This window comes from Parasteatoda tepidariorum, chromosome 9 (genome assembly GCF_043381705.1).
Source record: "Parasteatoda tepidariorum isolate YZ-2023 chromosome 9, CAS_Ptep_4.0, whole genome shotgun sequence".
In the NCBI taxonomy this organism is placed as follows: domain Eukaryota; kingdom Metazoa; phylum Arthropoda; class Arachnida; order Araneae; family Theridiidae; genus Parasteatoda; species Parasteatoda tepidariorum.
Window position 1 is genome coordinate 75,001,309 of NC_092212.1, and position 19,207 is coordinate 75,020,515.

General features: G+C 29.9%; 1 protein-coding gene across 1 annotated transcript in view; it reads right to left on the reverse strand.

Annotated features, from left to right (window-relative positions):
• Positions 1-19,207, reverse strand: part of LOC107436429 (uncharacterized) — a 208,279-nt gene that overhangs the window by 110,073 nt on the left and 78,999 nt on the right. Inside the window, exons 63-71 of the mRNA XM_071185916.1 lie at positions 17,444-17,506; positions 15,262-15,324; positions 11,010-11,072; positions 10,854-10,916; positions 8,804-8,866; positions 7,726-7,788; positions 5,353-5,415; positions 3,162-3,221; positions 317-379 (exon numbers count right to left, since the gene is read on the reverse strand). Coding sequence (XP_071042017.1) covers positions 317-379; positions 3,162-3,221; positions 5,353-5,415; positions 7,726-7,788; positions 8,804-8,866; positions 10,854-10,916; positions 11,010-11,072; positions 15,262-15,324; positions 17,444-17,506 — 564 coding nt within the window. The remainder of the gene's footprint in view (positions 1-316; positions 380-3,161; positions 3,222-5,352; positions 5,416-7,725; positions 7,789-8,803; positions 8,867-10,853; positions 10,917-11,009; positions 11,073-15,261; positions 15,325-17,443; positions 17,507-19,207) is intronic.

Here is a 19,207-nt window from a genome sequence, read left to right on the forward strand (position 1 = left end):
TACAGTAGAAATGGCGCAAAACGAATGTGTCAAAAAGTGATTGATGAAATAAAAAAATAATAACATCCTATTAAAAGTATCGAAATTGGAAATATATGCGAAACTGGACACATGTGATTATTGTCCTAAAAGGGTTAAATTTTTATATTGGTGGTAAAATGTTATTTATCATATTGGTTATCAAATTTGATTTCATGGAATGAACTTAATGCAAATATTTCACGCAGGCAATTTCGGAATTTCATTCCATTGCATTTTGCACTTACATAGTTTCCTCACACTCAATAAAATAAGAAATGAATAAATAAGAACTTACTACTTTTAGGTATATGAATCGTTTCAACTGTCGTTGGAGTAACAGTTATAGAAACCACAGCAGCTGGAACAATTAATTATATAATTAGGAAATATAATGGAAAAAAATAAGCTAGATATTTTAAGTACAGAATAAAATGCTTTGTATACAAGCAACACATTCCTCCTTTTTCACACTTCATAAAAAAAAAATTAAAAACTTGAAAATCTAGGGCAATAACTGAAAAAAGATTAATGATAAAACCAGGTGTACTTACAAAAAAAAAATGATTAAGAACTTGAAAATCTAGGGCAATTAGTGAAAAAAGATTAATGATAAAACCAGGTGTTTTTATAACTTAATTGCACGAATTGGACGCTTCTAAAAGGGGTTAATTAAATCTACGTTTTGACATTCAAGAGTTATAATATATAATACATTAAAAACAATATCAAATATTTAGGACTATATATCGATTCTAATTTAAAATGGAAAACACATATTAACAATTTAGTTAAAAAATTGCGTTTCGTTTTAGTTAAATTTTATCACCTTAAGAATAAAATTCATTTTAATTTTGTGAAAGCACTCTATTACTCCTGGTTTTATTCTTTAATTAATTATGGTGCGATAATATATGGCGGTGAATATAAAACTAATTTACTTCCCTTAATCTCAGTTCAGAATAAATGCTTCAAGATTATTAATTCTCTAAATATAAATAATTCAAGTGTAACTACTACCAATATATATACAAGAATTAACCTATTACCATTTCGCCATAATGTATTTTTTCGTATTTTACTCTATTTACACAACAATAAATTAATATGCAAATTAAAAACTAATGTGTCTGAAAGGAGACCAACTGAAATGTATGAGATTCCCTTCTTTACAAAAGAAATTTCACGAAAACAGTTTTTTTACTTAGCACCTAAATTATATAATAAATTACCATTTCAGTTGCAAAACATCAAAATATATTCTTCTTTTAAGCGTGCTTTATTTCAATTTGTGATGAACATTGACGATTTAGATCTCTATTTTTCACTTTAAAGGAAGCATTTGATTTTTTATACCAGTCTTGTGCCAATCCAAATGAATTTCTTATGTTACCTTTGTTATTTTTTTTATATAGTTTCATGCATTTTTTTTTTGTTTTCTATTATTACAGTGTTCAACAATATATGACGTCTTATGATGAGCAAAATAATTTATGATTGTTTTTTTTATTTTTTTTTTTTTAAAATTTCTATTTTAAATTTATTGTATTACTTTTCTTTGTCGCCTGGACAGGATTTTCCTCTTGACGACGAATATATATTCTTTGTATTTATGTGTTTTTGTTCTCAATAAAGTTATATTTGTTTGTTAAAAACATCGAGATTTTATAAAAATATGTGATTATTGGCAGGGGCACCTGCCGAAAAATTGATTGAAAAAATTATAACATCAAGATTTCAAAAAATCCACAGCATTAATTGCAAAAAAAAAAAAAAAAAAAAAAAAAAAAAAAAAAAAAAAAAAAAAAAAAAAAAAAAAANAAAAAAAAAAAAAAAAAAAAAAAAAAAAAACCACCTTGATTTAGTGCAAATTGATGGCACCAAAAAGTAATTATTCAAATATGCAGTTAGAATTTCTCGCTTCTTAATAAGACCATATTAAAAAATAGGAATTTAAAACGCCACATGGATATCAGTAGCAATTACTGTGAAAAAGTCGTTAAAAAAATAGTGGCATTTTCGGTTGAAAAAGTGAGTAGTAAATGAGCAAATTGAATTTTGCGTGCTTTAAAAATGATGAATAAACAACAATAATGATTTTTAAAAAACCACTGAGAAAAATCGTAGCAATAATGGCCAAAAAAAAGATCGAAACATCACATGGATTAATGGATAGTATTCACACAGATTGAGCATATAAAAACGTGATTACTCAAATACGAGATCCAAATTTTGCGTTATAATAATACAAAAACTTTAAAACCCATGAAAAAATTATTTGCATTAACTGCAAAAGAGAAAAAAAAGATTGAAAAGTGATCAAATTAAAAATTTATTCGATCTAATTGTAGGCAAATAAGAAGGGGGGCAAATATATAACATTGATTAAATAATTCTTCTGTTACAAATCGAAATTTTAACAAAAGTTCTACTCATTAAAATATAAGTTTTTAAAAAATGGGAAAAGAACATTTTTTTTTCTTCTAGCAAACACTCTTTTAAATGTTATTTCGGAATAACGTTTTAGATTATCAATTTTATAGCTTTGTGTTTGCCTCAGTAGTTCATTAATTCCAGCATATTACATAGAATTCTTTAAACTCAAGCAGAGATAGAATTCTCCCAATCCTGACGAAATTTAATTTTAGTCTCGAGTTCTCGAAGTTTATCCAACGTTGCGTTTTTCTCAAACAAATCAGCATAAAAAGTTGTTACTGAGCGTGAATTAGAATAGAACCTAATAAGAAAAAAAGAGGGTGCTGGTAAGGGCTGAATAAATGTCTGGTTAATGAGATTTTGCATAAGCAACGAAATTTAAATTGTAGATCAGCGGAACATATAAATTATTGATTCGGAAGGCCTTGAATCAACATTCTTGAGATTCGTGGAAGAATCGCATGCCTGCTTTTTTCTATTAAACTGGGTTCTCCTGAATAATAATAATAAATTTTCCTTTTGCAAAATACAATAAAATATAACCACCATAAACTTCCCAAAATAAATTAAAAGAAATATTGTAATAATAAATTGAAAAATTCATCAAAAATATTTAAAGAAGTAGACAAATGAAATTAAAATATTAAATGATTTTTACAGTAAAAATTATAACTGACAATTAATATTACCCTCACATTATAACTTACTTGAAGGTGTAACATGAATTGTGGAAGGTTCTATTAATCTAGACAAAGTAAAATGGTGTCCTATAAGAAAAATTGAATACATAAAAATAAATATTTTAAAAATTATTAGTTAAGCCTTAATTGAAACTAACAATTGAAATAAATTTTCAGATTTAATGCAATAAACGTGAACAAAATGAAATAATGTTCAGGTTAATTGAACAGCATGACAAACTAAAAATTTCAAGATATGCATGGTGATATCGTTTAATATAGGCATATAACTTTTCATAACTATATTTCAGTAATATACATATACCGAAGTTTTGCTGAGAAACGCCGTCCTGGTATGTACACCTTGTCCTGAAAAATTGGTTTGAAAAAAATTCTTTTTAAACCAAACTTAAAAACAGCTTTCCAAGCTTCGGACACTCATGCGTTGGCCTCGTCATAACTTGTCCACCGCATGTGTCCGGATTTAGTGTAGGAGCGGATGCAACGCTCCATCCAGTTCTCCTCACTTATTGCTAGAAAACCCCATTGACAGTCAGGTCAAGGGATTGAAGTTTTTTTGTAAGCCCGGCAGGGATGACAGCAAGTGCAGGGGATAATTTTTTCCTGCACAAATCTTTAATGTAGCCCACTTTATAGGAGACCAACGAGTTGAGGATCAATAATATTGATTATAGGAGGTTGGCTTTATTTTTTGGCTATGTTATCTTATGATAAATCGCCAACCATGCTCCTCTTCCCATGCTCCTAACTGTCCGTTGGGAACAATTAATTTACTTTCAATTTGGAATTATTAGATACAATGATGCTACCTGAAGGAACTACTACAATTGAACTGATCACTGACATGGACATTTTTGGGATCAAAAAAATTGTCCGTTTATGAGAGTTGTCCGCTTACGGGAAGGGTACCCTAATAACCAAGTTTAACACTGTTAATTGTTTTTAGAATATTTTTCAAGATGTAGAAATAATTACATAATTTACAATAACTATCTATAAGGATATTTATTTAAACTTTAAGAGAGATAAAAAAGAATATATAAGGAAGTCTGATATAAATGCATAATTCTAGATGTAGCTACAGATAAATGAATATAATTTTCCTATTAGCATAGATACTCAAGTCAGAGATATGATACCGCACAGGAGTTTTCAGTCCTCAGTCGGTTTCAATTATCAGGTTTACATCCCCTTACACCTACCTATAATTTGATAGGGAACATGGTTAATACCTTCTCGAAAGTAAACCTCCCACGATTCACAGTTAAGTCATGAGGACTTATGGAGTTGATTATTCATAATTAATCAGCTATAAAGAGTCTGAATAAACGTTTCAGTTACATGAATATATCAAAGATTATATTTCTGTTCTCTTTCTTACCCTAGCTGTGTGTTAAAGACAGTCTTCAAATTGATAAGAAAATTAAAAAAATTTTCAATGGGGAAGAAGCATTCATAGCATTTTAGATGTCATTTCAACTTGAGGGGTCTCATAACCTGTGTAGTCTAGATGAAAAGAACAAAAGATCCCACTGTTCGAATTATTTCAGGAGAGCAGTATCATTTTCTGTCCTTTCTTTACAACAATAAGGCAAGGTGACAGGAGAAAGGCTGATTCTTCAGTAATGAAATATCTTAACAATATTTTTAGTTATGGATAAATCAAAAATTTACATGTCTAAACGGTGAAAATAACGTTTTAGGGCCAAAATTACTGTCCCCGCCAGGTTCTGGGAGTGTCCGCTTTGTGGAGAATTTACATAATTGTTTATTCATAGAAGATTACAGGGGAATCAAAAATATGTCCGCATTTAGAGGCGTCCATTTACTAGGAGTGTCCATAACAGGAGGTTTCATTGTATATATATATAAAAGATTGATTTTCTTTGTTTTTCTCTTTTCTTTGTTTTCTCTTTTTTCTTTTGTATTTATTTATTGTACTATAGATATATATTAACTGTATATATATATATATATATATTACTTTTATATACATTTATATATATATTACACAATGTTTAAACATATTTGAGAACAGAATTTTTTTTTTTATCTAGATTCTTTTTGGAACACATTCAGTTAATCTGCTTAATGCTCAGCAACATATAAAACCAATTAATCAATATATTAAAAAAGAAATATAAATGCCACAAGTAAAAACTCAATCAGAGTTACACAAAAGGTAAATATATCTTACTAGAAGCCTTAAATTGTACTGTTTCAGTTGGCTCCATAGTGATAAACTCGGTAACAGTAGTGACTAAAATTAAAAGATAAATGTTAGAATATAATTTCCATTCCATTCATATTATTGTTTACTAAAATAGTGCATTCATTCAATTTTTAAAAACTTCATATAAATTTTTAAATATGCTAGAATTACACAAATACAGTAGAGAACCAATTATCCGGGATGCTCGGGACCATCGCTATCCCGGATGTCTGAATTTCCCGGTTTTCTGGATTGACCAAAAAGTGTCATTAATCGATGTTTTATCGAACCCGAATTACAAGGAAAAAGTTTAATGCATAAAGTAAGAGAAAAAAGAAAGGTACTCCTAACTTTAAAAAAAAAAAATGGTAGAAAAATAACAATTAAAAGAATAAAAAAAAATTTGCAAGTTTAGAAAAAGAAAACAAGTTTAAAAAATACAAAATTCTCGTACTTATTTTTTAAAAATAATTACAATTCCTAAATTAACTAATATAAACAAAACCAATGGTTAAATAACGCAATATATTTCATACCTAATTATATGGGGAAACAATAAAATAAAAGGAAAACTAATGAACTAAATAAAAACACTTGAAAATTATCGAACCGAAACGATAGTTAAAAAAGGCACTAGCATAAATATTAAAACCCGGAACAAGGCACAATCAACGGAATTTTAAAAAAAAACCTAATGATAAAATTTATGAATAAAAAGAATTAACTTATTAAGTGCGAAATTTATCGTGAAAAGAAAAAAATATCAAACGTAGTGGAATCAGAAAAACAAAACTGCAATCTGCTTCATAAAATAATCCTATGCATAAATTAATAAACAATTCTCCTTCTATTTTTTTTTTGCTGATAAAAACATGATATTTAATTACAGCAGATGTGATTCCACATCAATAAAAACTTGCAAATGATACCGTGCTTCCAAAGAATGAAAATTTATTCAGAAGAAAAAGAATTTATTTTTATTAATCGATGTCAAACAGATAAATATATTTTTCTCTTTCATCTTCTGTTCACTGATATGCATGCAACGCATTTTCCCCACCCCCTCGTAAATCAAACAGAAAATGAAATCAGCATGCCACACCCTTGAGCTTGATTGACGGCTTAAAGGAGAAAATAAAACATTCCTCCCTTCCCTGCCTTCAAGGTCAAGGAGGAAATGACGTTTCTCTGGATAAACGGGGAAAAAAATTCTCCCCTTCCTTACATTTTCCTCTACTCAACTTCAAGGATGAGTTCAATTTCCGCTTTTTTTCATAATCGTTCTAGTTTAAAATGGTGGGAAAACTGATGAAAATTTCCCCTGATTTTCTGGTTTCCCGGTTATCTGGATACCGGATAAATGGTTCTCTACTGTACCATTAGAAATGTAACACAGAAATCATTACAAACAGCAAAATGCTGTGGTAATATGTCGATGTACAAAGCGCAAAAAAGAGAATAACTTTTATAAACGAATTTTATAATTGTTTGTAAATATTTTGAATTCGCTTAAAAAGTTCTCAAGAGATATCGAAATACGCAAAAAGTAAAAGTAACATTAAGGGGGCCAAATTTTGGAGTGCTCTCCTATCCAAACTATTGGGACTATATTTTCTAGATTGTGCCTACCCCTTTTATTTTGAGGGTCAGAAATCTGAATCCGTTGTATAAATGGTATGTTCCATCAGAGAAAGTACATTTTTGTGTCTAATTTCGTAAGTTAAACATCGTCTGCATTTACTATTTTAGCAAATCTGAGGTCACCCCCTCAAATCATTAAGAACGTGAAGATCCAATCATTAGATCAAAAGTTATTCAGGGTGGTCCTTTTTCTGTTGGTGCACGGTACACTTATTTTTAATTATTATGGTGATTATTTTGACAAAAAAAAGTATTTTTGTGATATTGCTGTAACTCTGAGTTATACTCTAATCTAAAGAAAAGTTTAGGTTTTATTATACACAAAATATAGAATTTTTTTTTATCTAAGTTAAATTTCAAAAATTAAACATTGAATACAGCTAAATGGACTTTATTTTCACTACCAGACGACATATTTATCAACTATATACGCACATTGATGTAAATCAAACACTATAAAGACTGAATTTTGCATTTGAGATATGACAAGATATGCTCTCAACAATTACTTTATGTTTTATACCAAACTATTATAACAACAGCAAACAAAACAAATGAATTAACATTACATTGACTAAAAATCAGGAAAATAATGAAATATATTTACATTCCTAATATACGCATACAAAAAAGCTGTCATGAAATTAAATGTCTAAAATTAATTTAAACCAACGTCTCTAGTTTAATAAAATACAAATTTTTTAAAAGGAAACTTACTTAAAGGTGCAATGATAACAGTCGTTGTTTCAGGTATAGGAAGATATCCAGATTCAGTTACAGCTATAACACACACAGACATGTTACACAACTGATAAAAAAATACAATAAAAATAAGAAAAATGTAAATGTTTTAATGCTTTTGCTATTTACAAAAAAAAATATAAGAATTAAATATTATTAAAGCAAAAAGCTACAAAAATTTCATAGCTAAATTTAATAACAAAAATTATAAACTTTCTTGGATTTCTATAAGGCTTGTTTGTATTGTTTCTGTTTAGTCAAAATAAATAAAAGTTTACAAGATAAATTGAAGGAGCAAATAAATATTTTCACCAAAAATCCACCACTATTTTTTGATTTTTATTATTTCGTTTGCTTTCCTGCCAACAAACAGGAAGCAGAGACGTCTGAATTACGAAAATACGAACAATCTGGCAAGCGGGTAAAAATACGGAAAATCTTATTTTTTGTGCGTAAAAACAGAGAAAATAGCTAAAATAAGTAAAAAGGCGGAATGGTTAGCAGACACGACATAGTTTGATTTTTCTGATAATCTTTGAAAATCGAAATAAATATGATTATTTTATTTCAACGACTGCATTTTCAGAAAAGGCAGAATATTTATTAAAAAAAAAACTGTACTTTTAAAGAATCTGAGTTTTTGATAAAAAGGCTGAATTTCAAAAGACAAAAGCAAAAAAATCTCATCCCTGCTATTGAGTCAAGATTCGGGAATATTGGTCCAATGAGAGCAAGAGTTATTTTACTGCTAGGGTTTCTACTCTTCTGCTTAGATGTACGGAAAAGTATTATGACTTTTCCTCCTTTAACAATATTTTTGGCATTAACTTACTTCTATGACTATCCACACGCTATTGGTAAAAGCAAGCCCAGTGTTGTCATAGGTTAAGAGTTCTGCTATGTGCCACCTGTAGCCCATTTCAATTACCAACAGTTAGAAGCATTGTTTTTAAATATGGTTTGTAAATAAAGTTAAACTTCGGTTTTAATTTAGTTGCAATGTATAACATATTATTATATAAAATAATTTACGAAATAAAAACAAACATATTACTTGGAGGACTGATACCAAAAGTAGCAAATTTTGTAGTAAACACTATGTCAGTCCATTTTCTAGCTATATTAATAAAAAAAATAAACATATTATTAAATTTCCTTATGTAAATAGAAATATAAGGCATTTTATTAATGAATACAAAGTAATTGCTATTAATAATTTGGGCACTGAGTGTAGGCACAAACTCTCTGCTTGTCCCTTTAAAAATTTTTATTTTTTTACTCTCAAATTTTTTCAAATATTTTAATAGGGGCGTGGTGGCTCCGGGGATAGAGAGCTCGTTTCCCAATAAGGTGCTGCAGGTTTGAATCCTAATGATGGCTAATTGATATGAATTTCACACAAAGCTCGCACCAACCACAGTGCTGACATAAAATATCCTTAGTGGTAGATGAATTATGGGTTACTGCATCCCTTGCCATAAGGCTAACTGTATGAGGTATTACGTCCTATGCGTTATTTCTATCAAAAGGCATCAACTAAGGCAAATTTCAGTCAATACTTAATTCAGAAGTTCCCTTGCCTTCTGGAATGGATTCAAAATTACTTGAACTTTGGTAGAGGTTAAATTGAGTCAGTGGTTCAATAACGGTTAAAAAATTTTTTTAATAAAACACAAATAGGTCAAACATTAAAATTTACTATTAGGAAGTAATGGGAGGTTTTCCTCTCCGTGTAACACAAAAGCGGGTTAGTTCCATCAAAAGAGTCCTTGACAATAGCAAATTTCCCCCAATATTTGATCTACGAGCTCCCTTGTCTTCTAGATTGGGTTCAAAATTATAAGATTACGGCGTTGAACATAAGTAGTCATAAAGCCCCCGGATGCCCCCTTCTGGCGGCGGGGCGGGACGGGGTTAAGTTTGTTATCAGTAGTCGTGAAAAAAAATTGTGTCGGCTGTTTAACGATGGTCATAAAATAAAATAATTTTATCATGTGACTTGTAAACTTAAAATCTAGGGCCCTCTTGAAGACAATACGTATGTCTGGACACCATAGCGCTATATTTGATTGCACCCTGCTGAAATAGATAAAGAGATTCAGGAAAATTTAAAATGCATTTAATATTAATGTAAAACAATATTAGTCAAATTAATAATATGCGTAAAACAGAGAGCAACACCTATTTTGTTGGAGTTTTAGTAGTATGATGTAAAGCACCAACTTCGTTTCATCATACAATTTGTTTTAAATTCAGTTTCAACTAGTACCATCATATTGTTTGTTACTTTCAATTAGGTAATGATACAACGGATGTTGTCAATGAGCATCTTGCTAAATGTGATGAACTTGGAGTGATTTAATTTTCTAAGCAATAAATAACTAGATTAAAAAATAAATTTTATTGGTAAAAGTCTGATCAGACATCTTGAAAAAGTATTATAGAACTCTACGGCATGCCACACACTGAGAAGGCAAGTGGTAAAAAAGAGGCATATTCTTATTCATTTGTGTTAGGATGCGTAGAGGATACTCCAAACTTTTGCATTAGTGTGTGCAAAAGTATGGAAATCTACCTCTCATATGTCTCATACTTATCGCTTGCCTCCTCAGTGTATGGCCTGTGTCAGGGGGCAAAACTCCTTGTGCGTTTTTCAATATAATGAATAGTACAGTAGGGAACCGATTATCCGGAACGATCGGTACCATCGCTATTTCGGATAACTGATTTTTCCGGTTTTCTGAATCGCTACAAAAAGCCGTTTTTTTTTATTGTTAAACCCAACTAAAAAAAGAAATATTTGGAAATAATCTTGAAAAAACAAAGCAATACACTAATGATTATTTCCAAAATGATGGTAAGGTAAACATCTTTCAAAAAAGAAAGAAAAACCCTAAAATCTTATGAGGAAAAAAAAATTTAAAAAAAAAAAAATGGCGGGAAAATTTATCGAATTTCGTTCCGGTTTTTTGGTTTTCCGGTTTACTGATTTCCGGATAACGGGTTCTGTACTGTATTTCGTTGACAAGAACAATCAGAAAGAAGCAAGAATAGCTTAAGAGCTTGTTTATTTAAATCTGATAAGTGTATAAACACATACTTACTAAATTTTGTTTTATACTCCATGGTTGTTGAAGGAACTGGTAGGCTGGCAGTAGCTGTTAAAGCTAAAAAGAAATTATTTTTTTTAAAATTAGTTTTATTATATTGCTTATAAAATGATGCTCAAATATAAGAATTTCTAAGGAAAAATTTCTTACTAGAAGGTGTGATGATAAATTCTTGAGTAGTTGTTTTGTTGATTTTTTGATTAATGAACCTATCTAAAATTTAAAAAAAAAATAATAAGCCAGTATTTATGCTATCAGATAAATAAAATGGACAATATTTCTATCACAACATGTTATTATCAGTACATGAAAATCTTTACTTCTGATAAAGGTTTGAGACTTTTCAGCTTTAAAGACTTAAAAGTTAGTAGGCTTTTAATCTTGATACATATCTAGTAAAGCAACCATCATTGTTTCCCCATTTAAACGTCTTTGTATTTTCTAAGCGTACCAAAAATGACCAATGATTTGCAAAACAGTTTAATTAAATTGGAAAGTGATGTGATAAAAATGTGTTTGTTGTACTCTGCTTGAGAAACAATCAATTTATTCTTGCCAAGCGTCAAAATTAGTTACAAAATTTTGAGGAAGATGACTGAAAAAAAGTAACGATTATTTCAATAATTAGAATCTTTGTATTTGCAAAGAGCTAAAAACATGCAGTTTTCAGAACACTGCTTGAGGAACAATGAATTTATTCTAGCCAAGTGTCAAAATTAGTTACAAAACTTTTCAACAGATGATGCTGATGACTGAAGAGAAAAGACAATAAAACAAGTTTACTGTTGCATAGCACATTGCAGTAGAAAATAATAGTTAGTTTGAAAATATTATTTAAAATTTTACTCAGTTTGCAGTGGCATCTGTTGATAGATTTGAAAATTGATTTTAGAATTTTATATAATAATTACCCCATGTTCTAAGCAAAATGCAGGAAACTTAACATTTTTATCTATTTTGTTTTTCTTTAATATTTTTTAAATCCTCAATTATTTTCATAACATTATTATCACCCTGTGTGTTTCAACTCAAAGCAATTCCAATAATTATAGTAATAATAGAGCAATGAACACAAAAAGGAACCCTTTACCCTGAAGGGTGTATGTGTGTGTGGGGGGGGGGGTTCATTTTATGATCCCATGCAATTTCTAAATTTTTATTCTTATTCAACTGTTCATTCCTTTTTTATTTGCAGCTCAGTTTTTCTTCCTTATTTTCTAAACAATTATACGTTTTTTCTGCCATTTTTTTCATAAACCTTTTATCAGTTACTGGGGTGATAGAAAGATCTTCTGCATTTTTCCATTTGTTCTACAAATCAATCTATTTCTTATTGCGAATGAGTTTAGTACATTATTTTTTGTACCCTTTTTATGTAATTTTTACTTGCTTACTGTTTTCATTGAAGTTTTCCCGCAATAAGTACAAGAGCTGTTTTTCTATCTCATAAAAATCCACTAACTATGCACCTGATGAAGATACCCAACTCTGTATAAAAATCAAAGAATGAACCTTGCTATTTCAGTTGTTAGTGATCAATGCCAGCAAATCTGTGGATAATCAGCTTGAATCCCGAACTAGGAAATTCAGTTATTAAACAATTCTTGTCTGGAATCAGGAAATTTAAAATGAAAACCTCCATCAAAATGAAGTTTTGCTTTAGAAATCGAGAACAACTGGAAGTAGCATTTTGTGCAAAATCTTTACTGGAAGGAACACGTAATTTTCGTGCATATTTACTGTCTCTTAGAAAATGGAAAAAAAACAATTATTTTTTATTATTTCCGATTGCAGACCACAAGACAACTGTAGTTACAAAAAACAGACAATAACATGAGAAATAGGAGGAAAGATGAACAATATAACAAAAACAAAACTACAGAGAGGCTATAGATCGTTCATTTTGTGACAGGCTCTCAAATATTTCTCCCACAAGTGTCCCGAGTTTAGTGTGGTGCAGTGCCTAATGTGGTCTATGTCCATAAACTGTTATCAATTAATTAATAATTATCAAAGAAGTTATATTTTATCACAAAAAGAATGGCAAAAAGCTGCAAATATACTCTATAACAAAAAAATTGATGCACCAAGAAGGAGTTGTACCATTGAAACAAAAATTGGTGGATAGGAAAACAATGTACAGAATAGTAAATGATTAAAATTTCAGAACAATTGAATAATTTATTGCAGAGTTACAGTAACAAGTTCAATAAGGTGTTGACCGCCTCTAGCTTGGATAGAAGCTGCCACACGGCCTGGCATAGACCGATAAAGCTCCCGGATGGTCTCTTGCGGTATTTCCTGCCTAATTCGATCCAATTGTCGAGCGAGGTCATCGCCTTCCCATCATATCCCAGACATGCTCGATGGGAGAGAGATCTGGTGATCTGGCAGGCCAAGGAAGAGTTTGACAAGCTTGCAGACAGTTCATAGCAACACGTGTAAAATGTAGTCTGGCATTGACCTGCTGAAAAACCGGCCCAGGGTGCTGCGAAAGGAACGGTAGCAAAACAGGTCTCAGGATGTCGTCGGCGTACCGCTGTGCAGTAAGTGTATCTATAATGACGATCAAAGGGGTACGGCTGTCAAAGGAAATTGAACCCAAGACCATAATGCCTTGTTGAGGGCCGGTGCGGCATGCCATAGTGAAGGCAGGATCCCCCTCTGCCCAGTGTGCCTCCAAACACGTCTTCTATGATCGTCAGGACACAGTTGGAAGCGGGATTCGTCGCTAAAGACTATATGTCCCCAGTCGGCATCATTCCAGCCATATCTGTTCCAAACATTCATACATACGAAATTTCAAAGCAATCGGATGATTGTTTCTTGGTTCGTCAATTTTTTTGTTACAGAGTGTATTTCAGTAATAGAAAGTCTTCAACTCAAAAATTGACATATTTTCGACAAAAACTATTAAGTTTTTAAGCGGCAAATGAATTATTGAATTTGGGGTCATTTCATGATCCCCAAGAGTCTTAATGTTTGTTCAGAGGCGAGAGTCCTACCAGTTTAAGTATCTGAATTTTCCTATTTTCTAAAATATGTTAATTCCTTTATTTCAGTAATTATAATCCTGTTTTTAATTTAACATAACACATAAATGCTTTAATCATTCAACCACTAAAGATACATTTAATATAAATAAATGTTGCAAGTTATTTTGCCAGTTTTGCAGAATAAACTACATATTTCAATTTGTTGCAAAAATTTAAACAGACTGAAGCTTTCAATAAAAATTTTGAGGGACAAAATAGAAATTTAAAAGAATAAAGCAATCATGCTTATTTATGATTTCAGTGTCTTACTATGCCTTTGATAGAATCGTTTCTTCCTTTTAGTATGTTCATGATATAAATGTGCATTATAATATTTTTTTTATAAAATTTTGTAAACACCAAAAATGAGTTAATACAGTTATAATAAACCACAATACTATCAAACACAAAGCAAAATAAAAAATCTACTATAAAAAATTTATGTAGATAAATATACAGGGGCCTGTCTAGGTTTTTATGAGAGGTACCTATTTTGTGAAAATTTAGACATAATTCGTGAAAATTAAAAACTATATTGAAAAACCAACACAAAAATATGGTAAAGTAAGAAGATATTTTCAGAAATTGTCACTGCAAATAAAAATCATTTATGACTGGTAAATTTTTAAATTTCTTTCCTCATATATTCAAAAAAAAATTTGCTACTTCAAAATTTTGGATTTAAAATTGTATCTAAATTTAAAAATCCATAAAAATTATTGTCCATTGTTAAATTTCAACTTGAATTTAAAAAAAAAACATGCATTTAACAGTACTTGGACTAAAAGTATATTATGAGAAAATTTTTCCACGGGGTCATATAGAAAAAAATTTCACAGCAAAAAAAAATGCTTCATAAAAAAAATAAAGGTCTTTTAGAATAAATTTTGAACAATATTCGAATGTTTAGAAAAATTTTTGAATTTCAACTTCCTGTAAAGTTAACAGAGGGAGTGCCTCGTCCTTCAATTTTAAAGATAAAACTGTGAAAATATGGTGTGAGCGACCAGTTAGCCTACCACACTGCACTATCTGACCAAGCATGTGCTACCTATTCGTGCATGCTTAATTAAGTTGAGATTTATTGTTTCTTAAGGGGATACAAAAACAAAATTTTAAGAGCCGGGAGAGGAGATTCTTAGAACTTTCTTTTTTAAAAGTATTTTGTGAAACTACCGTTTTTCCTAAAGTTGAATTTGTGAAGGTACTGCTAAACGGTAGTAAATTTGCCCCCGACAGACCCCTGATATATGTTTGAAAACTATTTAAATTCAATTTTGCTCCTGACTTAGTAAGTAATACAACAACAAACAAAACAAAATAAATAAATAACACACAAAGTAAATAAGTATAAACTAAAATTTTACTTTTCATTGGAATTGATTGATACTGAACAGTAGATGGCGTAAACGTTAAGAATTTTGTAGTCACTGGAAAAAAAAAAGTTTAATACCAGAAATAAGTTACAAACAATTGTTTATACATAGCGATTTAGTTAAAATATATTTCACAAAAGAATTTTAAAAATTTTAATATTTTCCAACACTTTAAATCTAAACAATTTTAAAATATTATACTTTCAAACCACATACTTATGGAGACCTGAAATTAATGTTGTTTCTTAGTATTAAATTTAAAGACATAAATGTTTTAGTTTCAAAGATATAAACAAGTTTAATTTTAATCAATGATGTAATCCTCCTCACTATCAACTACTTTTTGCCACCTAGTGTATAAATTTTAAATACAAGACCAAAATAAAAAAAAAAAGGTTTTTGAGTAAAATACACAATCACATTTTAGACATCATAATTTTAAAATATTTTTCCACTTAGAAAATCTTGTAGCAATCTGAATAAATAGAAATAGGATGACACAATATTAGGTGAGTATAGAAGGTGAGGTAATACCTCCCATTCAAACTAATTACTTCTTTTCATAGATGGTCTTCTTGATTGACACAACTGAGAAAAATCAAAACTACCATAATTGTACTAAGAAAACCATCTTTGGTATTTATGAAAGTTTAAGGAATTCAACAATATCTAACAAATTAAACAGGCTGGCCATCTGGTAAGAATGTATGAAGATCGATTACTGTAAGTAAGTCGTTTTTCAAAGTCCATGGGAAAAAGACGGTGGGGTTTATACCCCTACGTCTTTTAGGTCATATGTTAGGCGGAATGTTAGGTCATACTGATCCCTCCTACCGGTGTTATCACCGGTAAGATGGATCAACTGTGTTGAGTAAGACCTAAACATTCTAAGGGTTAAGAGTTGGAAAGTAGTAACCAAATGCATAGATGATTCAGGAAAAGTTCTGGAGTGCCAGGGCATTTCCAGATGTTTAACTATGTCAGAAAATTATGTTTTGGGAAAATGTATCCTGGGCGCAGGGCGATTGTAATAGAATTGAAAACAATAGGAAAGACATAGAGAGAAGTAAAATATCTAGCCACAAATAAAGTGAGATGGAAAGCTGATAGAAGCCTTATGCTCCGATTCAGAGTGAAGAATAATTTCTGTATCTTATCTCTAAGGGAAATATTAGGTTCTGAATATTTTCTGTGCCTCTGTAATGGAGTACTATATTGAATTGTTCCACATTAATCTTATTTAAATATAATTTCTTCTATTTTTGCATTATAGATTTTATAGGAAAAAAGACAGTTTAAAAAAACTAAATTACTAGATACCAGCTATTATTCTTTAAGTACCATGGCAGAATGGTACACAGAGCTTCTCATCTCCAATATACTTCTAATAGATTCTTGTAAATTGCTGTTCTTACTTACAAATACAATAGAGTAGAGTACCAAGTTAAAAAAAATCAGATGCAAATAAGAAAGCTCCTTTTTAAAAAAAATTTCATTCGAAGAATACAATTGTAAGTTATAAGGAGAAGTAAAATTAACTGGAGAAACTGGGGCCCTGATAGCTTAGTTGGCAGAATACTGGAATTCAGCCATGGGAAGACTCTCCGTGTAGTAAGTGATGACTGGTGCACGCTAAATCTGGCGGGCCACATAGTCCTCCATGTTCCCATAACAAATTATACCTCTGGGGGTACTGAATTGGAGATTGATCGTTCTCTGGCTCAGGTCAAAATTATGATCTGTGGATGAATGAATAGATCTATGAATGTGTCCGCCATATAAACGGGTGTGACGTATGGATGTGACAGAAGTTTAATTCTTGGCCATAGATAGCGCCACTGGAAAACAAGAACAATCGCACCCTATCAGCTAAAATGGCCAAAGACAACAACAACAACAACTGAAGAAACTCTGTTTCACACAGAGCAGTCAACTATCCTAAATTTTGAAATTTACTTGCTTTTGTAAGAAAAGAGATCAAGAACATACTTTGCAACAGCATAGTCGTTGTAAGAAAAGATGAAGAAAATATTTGTCTATAAATCAATAACACAAGAAGAAAAATTACGGTGCAGTGAGAAAACTGAATAAATTTAAAAATTTGAATTATCTACGTAGTTATAAAATAAGAAATAATAATTCCCCGAATGCAATGATAAAACTAACTACTTACCTTTTGGAGTATAAGTGTGAAAGTGAGTAGTTCCAGTAGGAAAGGTAAGAAAAAATACATCAGCTATGAAGAAAATTATAATTACATAAATGAACTTGTTTCAGAATAACAGTAGATTTAAAAAGTTTAAATTACTAATAGAAAAAAATAATTATGGAATTTTATGTTATTTCCCTGTATATAAGTTGACTTTTTGAATAAAACCCTCTATTTTTAAATTCAAAATATTAGATTTTACAAGAGTTCATAGCATAAGTTAAAACTTGAATTCACACTAGTTAGAAACAAATTTCTAATCTAATTAAATATAAAATTCTGTTTTTCAAAGATAAAAAGTAAATAGAAAAAATAACTTTTAATAATAATTTGAACAAATAACTGAAATATTTTTTAACCACACTCTTTTTAGAACTGAGTTGATACCTAAAAATTATGCATATATTATATAGAATTTCTACACATTCAAGATTTCATTGATTGAATTCAAAACAAACATGATTTCAAAAACAAACATTGCAATTTGCATTCAAACTATTTCAGATGCATTATTTGAAGGCTTTTTACAATTAGAAATGGATGTAAATAAATAGATTTAAATCAAATCTTTCTTTCTCTGTTTATTTTTTACAAAATAATTTTTATTCTCTGACTAGAGGTTGGTTGTTCTTAGATGTTACCTGAATTGACTTCAAAATTGTTGTCAAAGGTACATGATTTTTTGCAAACAATTTTAATCAGTGAAATTTTCTTGGTGTGAAAATACCTCTTCTTTGGCATCATGAAAAGACGGGTTGCTGAATCAAATTTAGCGACAATAAAAATGATCTCAACTGATATAATTATGTGTAAAAACAAATTTACCAATTATGAATGATAAAGCTATTTTAAATAAACAAACAATTATGTTTCTTAAGTTTGCATTTAATTTTAGATCATAAAAATTAGTCAGCTTTACAAGGCGTGAAGAAGTTGGTTTATTTGAGATGCTTGTTTTTTCTAAAAAAGAAACTTTTTTTTCTAATTTAACCTTCAACTCTAAAAGTAAATTGTTAGCATCATCTTTAGTGCACTCCGACTGCAGCATGAGGCTGTATCCTCAAAAAGAGTTCACTAAGTAAGAGTCTCACACAAATATTTTGAATACATTTTAAACTACTTATTTGTTTTGTTTTAATATTTTTTGGTGTTTTCCTTATTTGACCTTTTCGGCATATGGTGCCAATGTTTTCAATGTCTCTGGGAGAAGTTTTAGTCACTCCTAAAGTTCTCCTGGGAGTCACTCTTAAAGTTCTTTTCTTCAACCCAAAGTACATGAAAAAAATTCAGTGCCTCATAAAAGTGGTCGTAATTAGAGATGGTCTTTCCTGGAGGTTTCACCGCATTTAAATTACAATTTATTTATTTTAATTATTTAATTTTCCTTCAATTTGTTTTATACTCAATTAAATAGAGTTTAGCTTAGTAACATTTCCACTTTATTAAATATGCTAGATTTCCCTACAAAATTTGCATTTTTTCTTTGCTGTTACTTCGTTAGAATTAATTAAATAATTTTTATCAAAAAAAATCTGTTAATGTGACTGTCATGCCTCCATATATGTTTTTATTGAATGTTTCATATTGCTATAAATTTGTATAATATTACATTGTTTTTCTATGTTAGTATAAAATGGTTGCTCATCATTTTTTTTTATTGAATGTCCCCTGTTATACTTCGTATTAAATATTTTATATTATATAGCTTAATGGTATATTTATTGAATG